A 19,194-nucleotide genomic window follows, 5' to 3' on the forward strand; every position below is an offset into this window, starting at 1 on the left:
GGCTTTTACCTCAGGGGTACAGAGGGCAAGCTTCCTCACCAGACGCAGCCGCCACTGGCACTAGCTCAGCCCACGGTGTCGTTGGATACGGCTGATGTTTGTGACGTCATCTTGGACGCCACGCAAAGCCACACCCACGAGGCTTTCCCCTACCCCTCCCACTCCCCATCACAGGATAAGTGCACTCTGTACCAGGAATTCCACTCTGTGTATCTTTCCCTCCAGGGATGATTTCTCTGCGGCTCCCTTCGTAGGATAATGGTGGAACAGAGGACTTTGTGTATGAATTTTCCCCATGAATCTTAAGAACATCATTTCCTCTTCCCCATTTGACATAATTACTGATCACTCCTTTTTTTGGATAATTACGTCTTGGTTCCAGCTCTGTGCTCTATGCACCTTAATTTCCGTAATTATTTTCTTAGGTTATCCCATCATTTGCGGCTGTCAAAACATTTTCTGTGATAAAAGTGGCAATGTGTGCCCAGTCTTTGCTTTTGTCTCTATTTTAGACACCAGCTAAGCATGTAACAAACTTAAACACTGAAAGAAATGAGGAATGAATGAGATGGATTTTGATTTTTGAGGAAATTAATAATATTAAATACTGACAAGTGTTATGCTAAACAAAGTATACGGTGTAGAGAGAGTGTGGACCTTTCAATGACAAGGAAAGTACAATGCAAGGGAAGAAACTTTGAAAACGGTAAGTCTCTCAGGTCATTTGACCTTGCCTAAGTAGAATGTTTGGGGCTTCCCAAATATTCCCAGTGGTAAACAATCCACCTGCCAATGCAGGAGACGCATGAGGCATGGGTTGGGAAGACTTCCTCGAGGAGGAAACGACAACCCACTCCAGTATTCATGCCTGAAAAATTCCATGAATAGCAGAGACTTGCAAACTAGTGTCCATGGGGTTGCAAACATTCTGTCCTATTCAAAGCTGCAGCATGCTGGCATTGGCCAGCATAGGGACCACTCGACCAGGTGGGATGAGCACAGACTCCCTGGGACAGGGAACCTAAAGCCTTGTGCAGTGCCTCATGTCAGGCATCTCCATCCTAGAGAGTTAACTTTGGCAGGTTGATAAGCAGTGAAAGCCTACGGCCCCTGTAAGGAGGAGATGAACATTTTTTCGTTTTCACATTCTTTTGCCTTAGACAAGTAGATTTGGTAGGCAGCCTTATCTCTTGTTCAGTAACATGCCTTTTTTTTTTTGTACCTTTGGATGTATGTCATGGGACCTCTGGGCAAAATCTTCCACAGCTGGATCTCTGAGTTAATCTGTTCCTTCTGACTAATCTCGTGCTGATGTCATCTCAGGATGTATGTTATAGGAAAGGGTCTGGGAAAAATTCTTACAGCCTTGAGATATTTTTTTATCTATTCTCCGCAACAAGTTGAGAAGTATATAAGGCCTTCCCTTAGCTAGTGAGGTGGGTTCTCTCCTACCCCCTTCTGATATCTATGGCAGAAGCGTTTTCTGGAACTTTCACTTTAAATAAAATCTACACAATGCTCTGAGTGACTGAGACTGTCTTTGGTCCTGGAGTTAAATCTTCTTCTTCAGTGACCATGAATCCAGCAGCACTGTTCACCATTCACCATAAGCTATCATCTTGAGAGCTCATCTGGGATATACAGGACAAGGTAAGTATACTCAGAGCTGGGACTCCTTTGCTCTTTTCCTGTAAAGTCTCTACTAACTCAGAAGCTTATGGACCAAACTTCTTTTCCCCAGTCAGCTTTTCCTGGGCTGTCTGACCATTTCATAAATGCTTGGGGAATTAAAGCTACTAACCTAGTATGCTGGGTTGTAGATTTTCAATGGACTTGCAATCCATGCTGTTGTTGTGTTTTTCTAGCCCGACTCCATTCCAAGTTTTACAGGACATTGCAGGCAGGAACACTTAGGGAGCTAGCTATAGCTCTAGCTCCAGGGACATCTCTCAGACCAGAAATCACCATCCTAATCCCAGAGACCCAGAAGCAAGTTATTGTCACGACTATGCCTCCAGACTATATGGATATGGATTGAAGCATTGCTGGTCAGCATGAGATTCTGGAGGACACAGATTGGGGAACTCCAGATTTGGGCAGATTGGGAATGTGGCTGGCTTCTTCCCTTGGTAGTGTTAGCTCTTAGTGGGTCAGAGAAAGCCCTCCATTGGCTCTTGTCTCATCCTTAGATATTCTTTTTGTACAATCTCCTGGACAGGAATAGAAAGGTTGACCTTGACACACCATGAATGTGAACAATTATTTTTTCCTCACAGGCTGACCCTCCATCACCTCCTTTGTTATCAGATAGATGCATGTGGCAACTCTCAGAAGGGACATCTTGGGTTTTCTGTTCATCCCTTTATGACTTACCACTTCTACTGCAGTCAAGGATATGCTCAGGAATGTGCACAGACACATACAGGACTGGTGCTTCACCTGGCGGTCTTACCTTTGGAAGCATTCCGAGAAAACTACTCTGCTCCACCCTGGATGGCACTGGAGAAAAAGGGAAATCAAGCCAAGGTTTTAATGGTGAGGAACTGAACATCAATCTGGGATGCCATCAGGTCTATCCCTGCTGCATCTCCACCCCACCTCCGTGGTAGAACGAGAAGGGACAGTAATGAGAAACCTGCATTCATAAGGGACAGGTTAACTCCAGCCAGCAAGGAAGCTTGGGTGGAACACCTGTCTCTCCACCCCCATCTAGAGCAGAGAGGGATGCCTCCAGTACAAAAAAAGCCATGGAACTGGGCATCGCTTTTTTCTCTCTTACAGATGGGAGCTAGCAGTTCCAGAATCACCCTTTTGAGTTGTATTTTGAAAACCTGGGATAAGTTTGATCCCCAGAGCCTAAAAAATCCCTTATATGAAGGCTTTCTTTGCTTTAAGAGAAGACCTCACCTCCCCAGAGAGACAATCCCTGCTGGGACAACATCTTATCAGTCAGTCAACTCCTGTCAGCAGAGCCAATTTGAACACTGTCTGGTTTAAATTTTAGATATAAAACTATGACTACAAAAAGGAGAGATGACATTTCTGACACTGAATGGCCATGATATTCTTTAGACTCCAGAGAAAACTGGTTAAAGTGAAGTCTTTTTGAAATTGCAAAATTGTTTCTTTTTGCACATGCAATTAAGAAAAGGCTGGCTTGTTAAAATATTTTTTTGGGAGCTCTGATCCTGCATGAGAAACAAAAATATGTCTGGGGAAAAAAACCTGAAGTTAACTCTTATCATGTCCTTGAGATACACAGCCCACTCTGTCTGAAACTCCAGCCATGAGCAAATTGGTAGAACTTCAAGCCAAGGGAAAAAACGGGCAGAGACATTTTAAATTTCAAATGGAAAACTGTGAAGTCTCTGTCTAGATTTATGTGTGTCTCAGTGTGTGTCTTTGTCCTTGGACAAAATTGCTAAAGGCCAGTTGGTCAGTGAGCTCTATTTATCTGGCCTAAGGAGAAGTAAGCACTTATAAATCAAACAGTTCTAAATTCAAGAAAACTAAATTAAATGAATTTCAGACTTGTATGAACTGGGAAATATTCACTGTTGAATTGATACCTGGTATTGATGTTTGTTTATTGATCTAATTAACATAGACATTGTGAAGATAGAAAATTATATTTACCAGTCTACAAAATGATGATATAAAGTACAATTCATAGTTGCTGAAAGAAAGTAGGATGTGTGTTTTCAATAAAAAGGTATAAGGAATGAAATTACATTCTATTAAAAAAGGAAGTAAATTTGAACTTACAGGTTCTCTGAATGGGCAAATAAAGTGATGAATACAAAAAATATAAAAAATGTTTGTGGCAAATGAAAAAAGGTTTGTGGCAAGTGGAAGAGAGTTTTGTGCATGACTCAAGTTTCTTAAGACATTAAACTGCCTTTGAAATCTTTTATCGTTACTTTGACTAAGTGAATAACTATTGTTTGACAGTGAATATAAGCTGGTACCAATCTGGAATTTGGTTTTCTCTTCCTGATAAAAGAACAAAGTTTTCTTGGAATGTGGCTTTTGATAACAGACAATGGCACACATAGACAAAGCTCATTCTGCTTCTACAAAAATTAACCCCTCATCAGGGCATTTTAAATGGATAAACAATGGCTGTAAACCAAATAGTTGGGGCTATGGGAAATCCAAGATGACTGCTTAGCTTTTCCTGGCTCCCTGACAAATCTCATTTTTATTTGATAAGATAAACCCTTTCCTGGCTTCAGGGTTAATGTCTCACAATAGAAAAAAAAAAAAGGTTAAAATGTGTTTTCTACAATCTCCAGTAATTGGAGTACCCACTTTGCTGGACAGGTCGTACAGATGTTGATAAAAATTTTCACGAACTTCTTGGAGACTGTCGCTTTCACTGGCATCCTCAGTTGTCGGGCAAGGACGGCAGAACAAAGGGATCGGTTACATGGGATTGAACAGACTGCTAAATATGATTGAAATTTTCATGACTTTTTGTCTGACATATTACTGGCTTCTAATCTTTGTTTACAGATATAAAGAAGCTCTTTTCAAGTTACTGATAGTTCAAAACAATTTAGTGATTTACATCTGTGGGTAAAATTATCACATTTTTCTCTCTGCCTCGTCCTTCCAGAAGAAATTGGAGACACTTGGGTTCTGAACAGCCTGATCAGGTAAATAAAAAGACTGCCTCCCAACATATGCGGAAATCTCAAAGTATACTGCTGCTGCTGCTGCTAAGTCGCTTCAGTCGTGTCTGACTCTGGGAGACCCCAGAGATGGCAGCCCACCAGGCTCTGCCATCCCTTGGATTCTCCAGGCAAGAACACTGGAGTGGGTTGCCATTTCCTTCTCCAATGCATAAAAGTGAAAATTGAAAGGGAAGTCGCTCAGTCATATCCCACTCTTAGCGACCCCATGGACTGCAGCCCACCAGAATTCTCCATCCATGGGATTTTCCAGGCAAGCGTACTGGAGTGGGGTGCCACTGCCTTCTCCGAAAGTATACTGGGAGGGTCTAAAAGAAAAATTGACCGAACTAATGTCAGGCCTAAGGCATCTATTAAGTTTCACTGAATATTAGGTTCTAGTTTTGTTAATTAAGATCTGTATTTACTAAGACTGACTTCTAAGGTAGTTCCTTGTGGTTATGTTAATATTGCTAAGAAGTTTAAGTTATGAAAAAGGACACTCTGAGTTTGTTTCTGAAGCTTATCTCAGTAAACAGTTTTGAATAAAGATCAAATGCTCGAGGATCTACAACCAGGAGATTAACAACAGGACTGGAAAAGGTCAGTTTTCCTTCCATTCCCAAACAAAGGCAATGCCAAAGAATGCTCAAACTACCACACAAGTGCACTCATCTCACATGCTAGTAAAGTCATGCTCAACACTCTCCAAGCCAGGCTTCAGCAATACGTAAACCGTGAACTTCCAGATGTTCAAGCTGGTTTTAGAAAAGGCAGAGGAACCAGAGATCAAATTGCCAACATCCGCTGGATCATGGAAAAAGCAAGAGAGTTCCAGAAAAACATCTATTTCTGCTTTATTGACTATGCCAAAGCCTTTAGCTGTGTGGATCACAATAAACTGTGGAAAATTCTGAAAGAGATGGGAATAGCAGACCACCTGACCTGCCTCTGGAGAAATCTGTATGCAGGTCAGGAAGCAACAGTTCGAACTGGACATGGAACAACAGACTGGTTCCAAAGATGAAAAGGAGTACGTCAAGGCTGTATATTGCCACCCTGCTTATTTACCTTCTATGCAGAGTACATCATGAGAAACGCTGGACTGGAAGAACACAAGCTGGAATCAAGATTGCCAGGAGAAATATCAATAACCTCAGATATGTAGATGACACCACCCTTATGGCAGACAGTGAAGAGGAACTAAAAAGCCTCTTGATGAAAGAGAAAGTGGAGAGTGGAAAAAGTTGGCTTAAAGCTCAACATTCAGAAAACGAAGATCATGGCGTCCGGTCCCATCGCTTCATGGGAAATAGATGGGGAAACAGTGGAACAGTGTCAGACTTTATCTTTTTGGGCTCCAAAATCACTACAGATGGTGACTGAAGCCATGAAACTAAAAGACGCTTGCTCCTTGACAGGAAAGCTATGACCAACCTAGATAGCAGATTCAAAAGCAGAGACACTACTTTGCCAACAGAGGTTCGTCTAGTCAAGGCTATAGTTTTTCCTGTGGTCATGTATGGATGTGAGAGTTGGACTGTGAAGAAGGCTGAGTGCCGAAGACTTGATGCTTTTGAACTGTGGTGTTGGAGAAGCCTCTTGAGAGTCCCTTGGACTGCAAGGAGATCCAACCAGTCCATTCTGAAGGAGATCAGCCCTGGGATTTCTTTGGAAGGAATGATGCTAAAGCTGAAACTCCAGTACTTTGGCCACCTCATGCGAAGAGCTGACTCATTGGAAAAGACTCTGAGGCTGGGAGGGATTGGGGGCAGGAGGAGAAGGGGACGACAGAGGATGAGATGGCTGGATGGCGTCACTGACTCGATGGACGTGAGTCTGGGTGAACTCCGGGAGTTGGTGATGGACAGGGAGGCCTGGCGTGCTGCGATTCATGGGGTTGCAAAGAGCTGGACACGACTGAGCGATGGATCTGATCTGATCTGATCTGAAAGTCATTTAGCAAACGAAATCAGATGACATGGATATGTCACTGGGCTATACTTAATAGAAGTTCTTGATTGAAGTTCTTACTGATGATTCTACTATTACTTCTAACGATATTGTTTTCTATACTGCCTGCTTCAAGAAGTGTTGTTCCTTACATTATCAAGTGTGTGACTGAGCCACTGATATAATGATGGTGTGCAGCTCCATATGAAATCCATAAGTATAATGGTGTGACTCTGTATATAAGAAGCAACAAGACAGAATATTTTCCTGGACCAAGAGACTAGTAAGACAGGTGTGGTCCAGAGACTTTTGTTACTCACAGGGCCTAGTCCAGTAATAACACACTGAGTGGCCTATCAGTGAGATCTTTGACAGACCTGCGAATGAACCCTCCCAGCACCATGGAACAAGATGGTAATGAAATGCTCTGCGAACCATGGTCAAACTCATGGCCATAAAAGGGCCCTGCTCTGGCAACTGGCACTTGCTATCTGCCTCTACAAAGATTAACTCATGGACACTACAGCTGCTGACCTTCAACGTCCCCTGAAAGGAGTTCAGGGTGAAAATCAGAAATTAGGCACTCGCTCTGTGTTCTGGAAAAATGGACAAAACAGGCCTTTGGAGAGTTAGAGATTTTCAGGTAAAGATTTTCTTGAGCCCAAATTCTTGCATCTTCTCATACCTAGAAAAGCACCTAAGTTGTTAATGGGGACAACTATTTTGGCTTTTACAGTAATACCACAGTAAGAAGCCAAGGCCTACCTGGACAAACTTTGACAACTGGCTACCTCAAGCACCTGTCTACGCTGGGTTATAGACTCATTCACCTGAAAAGAAATTATAAGATTTATTTTGTCTGTTAAATTTCAGGTTTTCATTCTTTCAGCTACTTCTAACTGGGTTTTTTATACCTACATTCAAAATGTATATGAATATGCCAGATGGCTCCATTCTTATAAATAGGGCAGCCCAAGTGTTGACTCTACCCAGACCAGGATCAAAGTTACTATCAAATGTAAGCTGATTCTTGCAGGTTATTCTTGGACTGCTGATTACAGTAATTCATCTACTGATATTTGGTCTCTGCCTTTTAATCTACTTATCTAGTTTGTTCTTTCTAAAGGATACAATGGCTTCCCAGACAAAGTAACAGTGATGCAGAGATTCTGGCCACTCTTCAAAATGGACTCCCCTGATGTTCCACCGTGGTTACAGATACAATCTTGGTTTACAAGCTCTCCTTTGTGAAAAACTATCTTGACTACAATCATTGTAATCATTCTGTTTTTTGCTGTTTGCTCCTTACATATATAACTGTGTATTTACTACTTGGGGCCCTTGGATCAGAAACCCTAAGTAAAAGGGTAAGGAGAATATGTTGCTTCAACCGCTTAGGGTCAGTGCCCCTCACCTGCAGGAAGCAGTTACTGACAGATTTCTCTGCCCCTTTCCCCTCAGCAACAATATTCTCCTAAAATAAAAAGGGGGAACTGAGAGAGTTAACTTAGGCAGGTTGATAAGGAGTCAAAGCCTAAGGCCCCTTTAAGGAGGAGATAAACATTCTTTCTTTTTCACATTCTTTGCTATAGATATGTAGGCCTCGTAGGCAGCAGTATCTCTTATTCAAGGACATGTCTTTTTTTTTTTTTTTTTTTAAGCTTTGGATATATGTTATGGGAGAAGGTCTGGGTAAAAACTTCCACAGCTGTAGCTCTGGGTTAACCTGTTCCTTCTGGCTAATCTCGTGCTGATGTCATCCCAGGAGGTATGTTACAGGAAAGGGTCTGGAAAAATTCTCGAAGTCTTGAGGTATCTTTTATCTAGTCTCAGCAGCTAGTTGAGAAGTGTATAACGCCTTGCTTAAAGTAGTGAGGTGGGTTCTCTCCTGCTCCCTTCTGACGTCTATGTCTGAAGCTTTTTCTGTCACTTTCACTTTAGATAAAATCTACACAATGCTCCAAGTGACTGAGACTGTCTTTGGTCCCGAGTTAAATCTTCTCCTTCGGAGACCATGAATCTGGCGGCACTGTTCACCATTCACCATTAGCTGTCACAACTCTAGAGTCAGTATTCATGTTTCTCTCATGCCAAGCACCACTCAACCTGAAGCATTATATAGACCTTCTTATCAACTTTCTATAGCCATCTAACAGAGAATATTTAAAATGTGATTTAAGGTTATCCTGTCCTATTCAAAGTGTGTAAACATTCTACTCACATGATTTGAATAGGGCAGAATCTTTGCGACCCCATGGACACGAGTTTGCAAGTCTCTGCTATTCATGGAATTTTTCAGGCATGAATACTGGAGTGGGTTGTCGTTTCCTCCTCGAGGAAGTCTTCCCAACCCATGCCTCATGCGTCTCCTGCATTGGCAGGTGGATTGTTTACCACTGGGAATGTTTGGGAAGCCCCAAACATTCTACTTAGGCAAGGTCAAATGACCTGAGAGACTTACCGTTTTCAAAGTTTTTTCCCTTGCATTGTACTTTCCTTGTCATTGAAAGGTCCACACTCTCTCTACACCGTATACTTTGTTTAGCATATAACACTTGTCGGTATTTAATATTATTAATTTCCTCAAAAATCAAAATCCATCTCATTCATTCCTCATTTCTTTCAGTGTTTAAGTTTGTTACATGCTTAGCTGGTGTCTAAAATAGAGACAAAAGCAAAGACTGGGCAAACATTGCCACTTTTATCACAGAAAATGTTTTGACAGCCGCAAATGATGGGATAACCTAAGAAAATAATTACAGAAATTAAGGTGCATAGAGCACAGAGCTGGAACCAAGACGTAATTATCCAAAAAAAGGAGTGATCAGTAATTATGTCAAATGGGGAAGAGGAAATGATGTTCTTAAGATTCATGGGGAAAATTCATACACAAAGTCCTCTGTTCCACCATTATCCTACGAAGGGAGCCCCAGAGAAATCATCCCTGGAGGGAAAGATACACAGAGTGGAATTCCTGGTACAGAGTGCACTTATCCTGTGATGGGGAGTGGGAGGGGTAGGGGAAAGCCTCGTGGGTGTGGCTTTGCGTGGCGTCCAAGATGACGTCACAAACATCAGCCGTATCCAACGACACCGTGGGCTGAGCTAGTGCCAGTGGCGGCTGCGTCTGGTGAGGAAGCTTGCCCTCTGCACCCCTGAGGTAAAAGCCATGGGAGCAGTCAACAGTCAGATGCCCTCGAACAGAGTGGGGCATGCCCCAGAGGAGCCAGGTGCCCCTGAGGGGGAGGAGGAGGCCGAGGAGGTAGCAGTGGCAGTGATAGAGGAAGGGGAGGAGAGCGAAGAGGCCAGACCCACCACTAGCCAAGGGCGCCACAAGCGGAAGACAGGCCCAGAAGGGCAGCTCACAAAAGCGCCTCACAGGAAGCGAGCAAAAGACCGTTTAGAGTCCGTTTATAAGACACTTTTTCTGAGAGGAGAAGGGAGTGACGTGCAGATCCGTGCCTTGGGGAAGGAGTGGAACTTGCACAAGGTCTACTTGTGCCGGTCAGGATACTTTGCTAGCATGTTCAGTGGTGCGTGGCGTGAGACAACCATGGATACTGTAGAGTTGCAGATGCCTGACGAGAACATTGATCGTGAGGCACTGCACGAGGCTTTAGGTTCCCTGTACCGAAACTCTGTGCTCATCCCACCCGGTCGAGTGGTCCCCATGCTGGCCACAGCCAGCATGCTGCAGCTGGACAAGCTGATTCAGCAGTGCGGAGAGATAATGAAGGAGACGGTCAGTGATCAGACCGTGTGCAGCTACTACTGCTCTGCTGAGAGCTACGGACTGCAGAACATCAGGGCCATGTGTCTTCAGTGGCTGCTGGACAACCTGATGACCCAGCATAGTGAGGAGTTATTGAGAGAAGTTAGCCTGGATCTCATGAAAGAGGTCATTGCCTCTTCAGAGCTCTTCGTGATGGAGGTAGAGATGGATGTGTACACGACGCTGAAAAAGTGGATGTTCCTGCAGCTGCAGCCGACATGGAGAGGCCCCCGCAGAGACCTACTGCCTGACGCCGACTCGTGGTTTGCCAGGTCCAGGCAGGAGTCAGAGGGCACCCCTTTCCTGGAGACCGAGCAGGGCAGAGCCTTCGTGCCAGCGTTCCAGCAGCTGCGGCTTGCCTACATGATCTGCGACCTGCCGTCAGCACGCATCATCGACCAGGATGCACTGATCCCTGCCACGTGGCTGACCCCAGTGTACAAAGAGCAGTGGCTTGCCCTCCTCCGGGCTGAGCAGACCAGAGACCTCGGGCCCGTGGATGTCTTCGAGTCCGACCTCCAGAGGACCAGCATGCGGTGCGGGGGCCAGCTCCTCAGGGATAAGCAGTGCACCTGGCGGTGGGCAGGCTTCAACGTCGGCTGGGACTTGGTGGTGTGCTATGCCAACCGGCGCATCATTTTCAAGCGCAGCGTGCTGAACAAGTCTTGCGGTCTCGGGGTCAGCTTACTCTGGCAGAGAAAGGTCGCGTTCCGCTTGCGCCTGGCCTCCTTGGACAGGGCTGGAAGAGCCATTTTCCGGAAGGAGACAGAACTCCAGGTGCTTTCCCTGGGAAAGGATGAAGAGCTAGAGGTGGTGAATCTGGAGAACGAAGATGTGGTTTTCCCCATATATGTGACCTGTAATTTCCTGTACCTCCCCAGAGAGGGGCGTTTCCCTGAGTGAGGACTCCTGAAAACAAAATCTCAGAGAGGTGAGCAGCTCTTTTCCTGGGGTCAGGGACGACCAGCTTTGTCCAGATGCCAGCTCCTTCTGCGGGACCAACCGGACTTGCCCACCTCTGGTGGCCCACCTCTGTCAGAGTCTTTGTTGAACTGTAGCTCATAATACTTGAGATCGTTTACCTGAGCCTATGAAGAGGAGAAATGTTAAAGCCCTGCTCCCCCAACACCTTTAGACCTCATTTGTGCTGTTAAAGTGGCAACCTGTCCTCCTGGTTCACCATCCATCAATGCCCCCTCCCATCATTTCTGCAAAGTCAAAGACCAGTTGACTTTAGAGAGAACCTGTGAACCTACCTACTCTACTACTGCTGGTGAAACTCTTTTAAAATATGCATTTCCTTTAGCTTGATTAAAGGAATGTTAAAGAAACCGTTTGGTTTCTCTTTCAGTTCGCGTGTTTAGAGCCACTCTGCCCCACTCATTACCACCACTACCGCTAGCTTCCTTTGGATTGCTTCCCTTTCCCCATTCCCTGCCACTGAGTGTGTAGTACTTGGTTCCCATGATCTCTCACTCTGTGAACGCACCCAGGCTACACTGATGATCTTCTCTTTATTGGTTGTTCCTCAACATTCTTAGGTTAGTTGACTTCATATCGTATCTTGATGTTACTTTGGCTTTATTTTGACTTTCCTAGCATTTTAACCCTAGAAAGACGCCTCCAATCTTATACAACCCTATATTGGGGGTGGAGTGGAAGGCGGCAGATTGATGCTATGAGGACATCTCGGTACTAGACAGACTTTTTCTGTGGCATACAGCCACGAATTATTTATGCACCAGAATGCACTCTCTAAGCACGCTGATGGCCTTTGCCCTTCAGAAACATTTGACGTTGGAATTGTACGTGGAAAGACTCTTTCCCGCTTAAAAACAGGTCTGGTAACCTCTGGAAAGAAACGCTTTTGAATTATAATGGGAATTATTTGGCATCTGGAAGTGGGATCACGAGAAGTCCACACTAGTAATCAAAAGGGTAAGATAAAAAGTGTTTTTGTCACAAAAGGAGAAGCACACTAGTCACGATTTGAATTTGTTAGTTTCTGATTACTGTTAACTTACAAATTGTCACCATCCCATTCCCTCCATTGAGTCATTTTGAGGTCAAAGAATGGAAAACTCTATTTAAGAATCCATATAAATAATAAATACATGCTTGGAAAGAGTGTGATAAATTAATACAAGATGAACAAATAAAAAAAATAGTATACTCTATTGGTGTTTGGCAGATTCATGTTGATGTATGGCAAAACCAATACAATATTGTAAAGTAATTAGCCTCCAATTAAAATAAATAAATGTACATTTAAATTAAAAAAAAAAAAAAAACAGTCACCAGATTTAAGGCTTTACTTAGTTGAAATCAGAATTTTCCTTACTGGTGGTTTATGTTTCTCTTCCCAATTAGATTTTATCCATTGTCCATCAGTGAACAAATTACTTTTGACTTTATCCATTCATTCATTCCTTTTCCTCTTTAAGGAGATTTGAAAGGCTTCCTTATCCCAAACCCACATACTAGGATTAGAGTAATATTTACGTGACAGTTACTTATATGAAATGGTTCAACCAGGAAGCTGCTGTTGCATCCTTCGATGTTTGCCCTTAATTTTGCAGCCCCCTACCCTTTCTTGTGTTCCCTTATATTCCATATACCTAACCAACTACAAACAATAGACTTCATTTTATTTGTGTTTAAAAATAACTGGGGAGAAGAGTAAGTCATGATTCAGTTGAAACGTAAAAATTATTGTTATTTTTTTTTTCGGTAAGAATTTCACTTTCTTTATGTAAACTCTCTAAGCAATTTGAAATCACTTGTTCTTGAGCTGAATGCCAAGATGCCATTTCATCTAAACAGAGGTATCCTCAGTTGGGAAATTCAGAGACTACTTAGCTACAAGTGTACCTTGCCTGAAAGATCTGCTTTTGTTTTCCTACCCAACGAGCTTTAAATCCTTAAATTGCTTGTTGCCGCTTACAATAGAAAGATGTTCAATAATGTACAAACAGTGACAGCTGAAATACACTCATTTAAACATTTAAACTCTCACAAACCCTGACTGTTGCCATTTGCCAGTTTGGGCAATTTATCCAATACCTGTCTCTATTTTTTCTCTCTTTTTTTTTTTCTTTTCTTTTTGACTGCTCAGGATGAGGAAGAAACCTTTTCCCATGTTGATACTCATTTTGTTAGCCTCTTCGTAAAGGCATGGGGAGATGGGGAGGCAGGGCGACGAACAGTCATGGTAATGCTACAGGAAACCATCAAGCTAAATAACAGCAAAGTAAACGCCACACTAAAGGAGATGTACCCCTATGGGATACCACGTGGTCCTTGACAATGATGAGGATTTATCCCTGTCTCTGTTTTTCCCTCTCTGTATGTCTGCCACTCTCTCTGTCATCCCCTATCTCTGTCTCCATGATGTCTGTCTGCATCCCTGTCTAATTTCTATCTACCTCTGTCTTTGTCTTCCTCAGTCTCTGTCTCAGACTGCCTATCTTCGTCACTCTCTGTCTCTGTCTTACTGTCCGTTATCTTTCTGTTTCTCTCTGTTTCTGACAATCTGTTTGTGTCTGGGTCTCTATGTTTCTGTCTCTGTCTCTGTATTTCTCCAGTGCTTCTGTATCCGTCTGTATCTGCATCTCTCTGTGTCTCTTTCTCCATCCGTCTGTCTTTGTCTTTCCCTTTCTGTCCCGATCTGTCTCTGTCTTTCTCCCCACCCCCAACCTTGTTTCTCTCTGACTCTCTCTCTCCCCATCACTATCTCTATGTCTGTTGGCTCTCTTTCAGTGTGCGTCTGTCTTTCTCTGTCTCTCAGTCTGTCTGTCTCTGTCTTTCTCTCTGTGTCAATCAGCCTCTGCCTGTCTCCCTGTCTCTGTCTGCAACCATCATTCTTTGCCTTAGTTTGAATGGGTGTCTGTTTGTCCCTGTCTGTGCCTGGCTTCCTCTGCCTCCCTGTCTCTGTCTCCATCTATTTCTACCTGTCTCTGTCTGCCCCTTTCTGTGTATGCCTTTCTAGCTGTCTCTTTTGCGGGAGGAGGTACAATTTCTGAGTCTGTCCATCTGTTGGGCTTTCTCAGCCTGCCTGACCAGCTATCTCTGTTTTTCTGTCAGGCTGTCCTGTCTCTGGCTGTTTCTACATCTGGTTCTGTTGCATCTTTTGATAGTCCATCTCTGCTTCTGCCTGTCTTAAGGAGACAGGAATGAAATGTTATTACAATTCGGTAGACAAACCCTCTTCTGTCATCTTCCCTTCCAGTGGTGTCCTAGAGATAGATGCTGGAAGAAGATAAAGCTTAGCATTCGTGTGCAAAGACACAAGAGACTTAAATAAACAATGACTTATGAAGGAGAAAGCAGTGCCCCAGGGATGGAAGTGGGATGGACACAGACAGCAGACCAGTGTAAATTATGCTACTGTGGAAAGGGTCTATATATAAACAGCACAAAGATGACACTGAAATTTCGATGAAAGATAAATCATGTGCTGGAAAAAGAAAACCAACTTTTTAAGAGGAAAATAAAAAGAAGAGGGAGTGTCCAGCCACAAGGTCTACAGGAAGGTACTTGCCAAGTCTCAGCCACAGAATTTGGACATGAAACTGCCTGGTGAGAGTTAAAATAGCAAAATTCACCTATTTTATATAAGCACATCACATCAGTTTAGTCATGCGATTAAACTTAAACTTTTGAATTGGGGTCAGCAAACACACACACGCACACACACACACACAGACACACACACACACATGGAAATAAGTGGATTGAAGCAGAATCCAAGGTTTTTATGTCATCACCTGTTCAGCTAGTAACATGACTTCTAAGACATTCATACACACACACACACACATTTATATTTTATGAGCCCTCATGAGGTTCCACCCTTTCCTCGTCCACTCAGCTACCTGGGCCTTGATGCCCTTCCCTTTATTCAAGATAAATCTCTTGAAAGGGGTGTGTCATCTGCCCCCTGTTCTAAGGTTTACTTGCTTGACTCCAGGCACCATCTATATGTCATAGACTCTCAAATTCATAGCCCATGCACAGACCTCTTCTTTGAATCCAGACCTATAGCCAGCAGTCTGCCCCACCACTTGGAAATCTCAAAGGTGGTGCGATCTACAAAGGAACAAAATAGAACGTATAGTCCAGGCAACCAATTTTAATCTAAATGTAGATTCCTTCCTCATTTGAGTAAATAAATAGAAAGACACTGATGCTGGTAAGGAGAAAATAACCAGGATGTTAGCTGAAACTTATACTTCTTCAAGTGCTTGTGTTTCAGAAGTAAAATTTGTCTATTCATGACATTCTAAAGAAAGGTGGCAATTTTTTTTTCTAGTAGTAAGAGAATTGAAATTTACCTCATTTATTTAGACAATAGCCAATTGATATATGAACAGTCTTCGGGAATGATTTGTTCTAACAGTGCAGATGAAAGTTTGGTTTAGTCTGTGAACACGTTTTCCATGTCAGTTGCTATGATTAGATTCTGAGATCAGACACCAAAGGATAAATTTCACTCCACATTGTAGCAAACTTCAACTATCACACTTGGTTTAAAGACCAGCAGGGTAATAAGATGCAGTGGAAGGAACAAAAACTATCTGGGCAGATTCAAGGTAAGATTTGAATACCCAAAAGATCCTTAATTCTCTGAGCAGTATTCATCACATAAACACACTGCATTACATTGGTGATGTCTGTCAATTATTTTAAAAAATAAAAATAAAAATAGTACATGGTGATGGCAAAAATAGGAATTTACAAGCAGCTGATGGTTTTGATTAGCGTGTTTGCTGTACATGGGATTTTATGAAGAGTGGTGACTCTAAGTGAATTAAAATCATCCAAGCGGTCACGAAGAGCATGTTTTGGGTGAAGGCAAGTGGCTGAGTATGGTCCACCACAGGTGAGGAGACTTGCTGTAGAGGTATATTCTTAAAGATGGTAGCCCCTAGTCGTATGTGATTATTTAAATGGATTAAAATTAAATAAAATGGAAAATTCAGTCTCTCAGTCTCACTCGCAGCATTTGAAGTGCTCAATGGCTACATGTAAACCCGTGGCTACTATACTGTGCGCAGCGCAGATATGGAACATCTCTATCAGCGCAGAGGATTCTGTGAGATAGTGCTGTTCTATAATCAGTCATTCCAAGTAAAATTTACATTTCTTTCTGCTTCTGAATACATAGGTCGCCTGGATAACCTATGTGGGGGTGGGTGATGTTTGTGGGGATGGGGAGGAGTTAGAAAATCGGACATACAGAATGGTCACATTTGGATTTACAGGGTCTCATCAGGGTCTTATTTGTCTCACTGTGCTTACCGAGATGTTATGGAGGCTGGGGACAGGGCTTGAGGAAGGTTGGTAGCCACCCAAAGGAACCGTTTGTTCTGGAACCCTGTGCTTTGGAATGTGAAGAATTTGGGTCTAATCTTCTGTGGCCCATACAGCATCTGACCTGGTGGTCAGGCCATCATCTCAAACTCATTGTCCAAAACTCAACCTTTGCTTTCTTTCTCCCATTCCACGATCATGAATATCTATTTTCAATATATTTGATGGTTGGTCTTTTACTGTTCATATTGTTAGTATCTCCACCAGTATACTAGCCCTCTTCTCAGTCGCTAGGCCTTGAAATCGCTGGTTGAAAGGATACAAAATAAATGTCTTTGTAAACTGAAACTTACATTAGAAATAATAGCATGTGGGGTTATTGTAAATACATTTAGATACAAATACGTAAATACATAAATCAAATACATTTGAGTCTTCTGCTTTGCTTTGCCATCAGGTTTAACGTGATATGATATTTCGATGCCTCCCAGCTTAAGACCAGCAGGAACACATTTGTAGTTGAACAATCTGAGTTTATTATTCTTTGCAGTGAAGGAGAACATACACAGTGAAGGAACTGTGGGCCACACAAGTACGTGGGTGATAGAAAAGGGATGTTAAGAGATTTGGGCTTGGGACTTCCCTGCTGGTCCGGTGGATGAGCCTTTGCCTTCCAAAGTAGGTGGTGTGGGTTCGCTCCCTGGTTGGGGAAACTAAGGTCCCACATGTCTTGTGGCCAAAAACCAAAACATAAAAGAAAACAAACAAACTAACAAACAAAAAAAAAACAGAAGCAATATGGTAACAAATTGAATAAAGACTAAATAAAGGGACCACCTCAAAAAAAAAAATTAAAGAAGAAAAGAGGTGGGCTTGTTTTAGGTGATTTGGGTGAATTTTTAAAGAAGCAGAGCTCTGATCTGGATTGGATACTGTCAGGAAGACAGGGAATTCCTATGACAGTATCTTAATAAACCTTTTGTATAGAGAGAATAGATTAGAGTGAGGTTAAAGCTACAATTGCTGAAAACAAACAAAGAAACAAAGCAAAGGGGAAAACAAAACCCCCAAACTAGCAGTCACTCATACTAGCTAGGAGAGGGATATACGGTGATTTGTACAGTGATTTTGCTTTTGTCTGTGCTAAGGAACAAAAAAATCATGAAGTGGCCTTTGTTTTGTCTCACTTTATCATGATCTCAGAGTGACAAGATCTCATGATCTCACCTGAAGTTGGCATTCCCTGAGATTTTTTTCAATGTCTAATGGGAGAATAACATGTCCTAGCCTGGATGTCAAGAGATATTTTTTAGTACCCCCTTCTGGCCACAAGCCATTAACCCATGTTATCTAGATTATCAACATTGCTCTGAGTTTGATGATCAGGAATTTGTTTAGAGAATGTAGTCTGTAGTAGGACATGGATTGGTCTCTCCTGCTCCTTTTGCAGTAGAATGCATCATTGAATACTCTGGTGTGACACGGGCTGTGCAATAGCATTTAAGACTCCAGACAGGATGCATTGGCCAACTGCAAAACAAGTAATCAAACGAAACACAATGATTATTAGTCCTTGCAACAGGACTTGAAGTCAAGGGCTTGGATTATAAAAACCAGGCAATGAATCCAGCTGGGTTCACCTTTGAGCACCACATGACTTTTGTTAGAATCAAAGACAAGTTTTGGACCACCCTTGCTAGTTATGATTTTCCCTAATGTGAGAATAGCAAGTCACAAAGCCTATATGAATAGGGAGTCAGTTATTCTTCGTGTGTGTGTGTGTGTGTGTGTGTGAGAGAGAGAGAGAGAGAGAGAGAGAGAGAGTCGCTCAGTCATGTCTGACTCTTTGCAACCCCATGGACTATAGCCCAGGAGGCTCCTCTGTCCATGGTATTCTTCAGGCAAGAATACTGGAGTGGGTTGCCATTCCCTTCTCCAGGGGATCTTCCCGACCCAGGGACCGAACCCGGGTCTCCTGCATTGCAGGCAGATTCTTTACCATCTGAGCCACCAGAGAAGCCCTTCCTGGTGAGTTTTTAAAAGAAATTGGTTTGACTGTTACTGGATAATCCCCTCTCTCTAACCCCTCCCCCCTCCCCCACCCGTTTCTGGGAAACAAGATCTGCTGGAATGTTTAGTTTAACATATCACAGAGTCTCAACAATTATCCTGAACACACAAGATAAGTTAGCGTATGCCATATGGGTGTTATATAAGATGTTACATAACAAATAGTACCTCATTGTGGCACGGCCTCTATCAGGAGAATAAGCATCATTTGTTACAACTAGAGACAGCCGATTTTGTGTTCCTCAAGGTAAGTGATGTATTTAGCAGAACTTCCCTCGTGTGGCTCAGCTGGTAAAGAATCCACGTGCGGTGGAGGAGACCTGGGTTCGATCCCTGGGTTGGGAAGATCCCCTGGAGAAGGGAAAGGCTACCCAGTCCAGTATTGTGGCCTGGAGAATTCCACGGACTGTATAG

At 43.0% G+C, this 19,194-nt stretch overlaps 1 protein-coding gene across 1 annotated transcript; it reads left to right on the plus strand.

Annotated features, from left to right (window-relative positions):
• Positions 1 to 8,415: 8,415 nt before the first annotated feature.
• LOC112445065 (germ cell-less protein-like 1) lies at positions 8,416 to 17,503 on the plus strand. The gene has a single exon (XM_059883754.1). The coding sequence runs from the start codon at positions 9,796 to 9,798 to the stop codon at positions 11,299 to 11,301; it is 1,506 nt and encodes a 501-aa protein (XP_059739737.1). The 5' UTR covers positions 8,416 to 9,795; the 3' UTR covers positions 11,302 to 17,503.
• Positions 17,504 to 19,194: the final 1,691 nt, after the last annotated feature.

Source organism: Bos taurus, chromosome X, assembly GCF_002263795.3.
Source record: "Bos taurus isolate L1 Dominette 01449 registration number 42190680 breed Hereford chromosome X, ARS-UCD2.0, whole genome shotgun sequence".
In the NCBI taxonomy this organism is placed as follows: Eukaryota; Metazoa; Chordata; class Mammalia; order Artiodactyla; family Bovidae; genus Bos; species Bos taurus.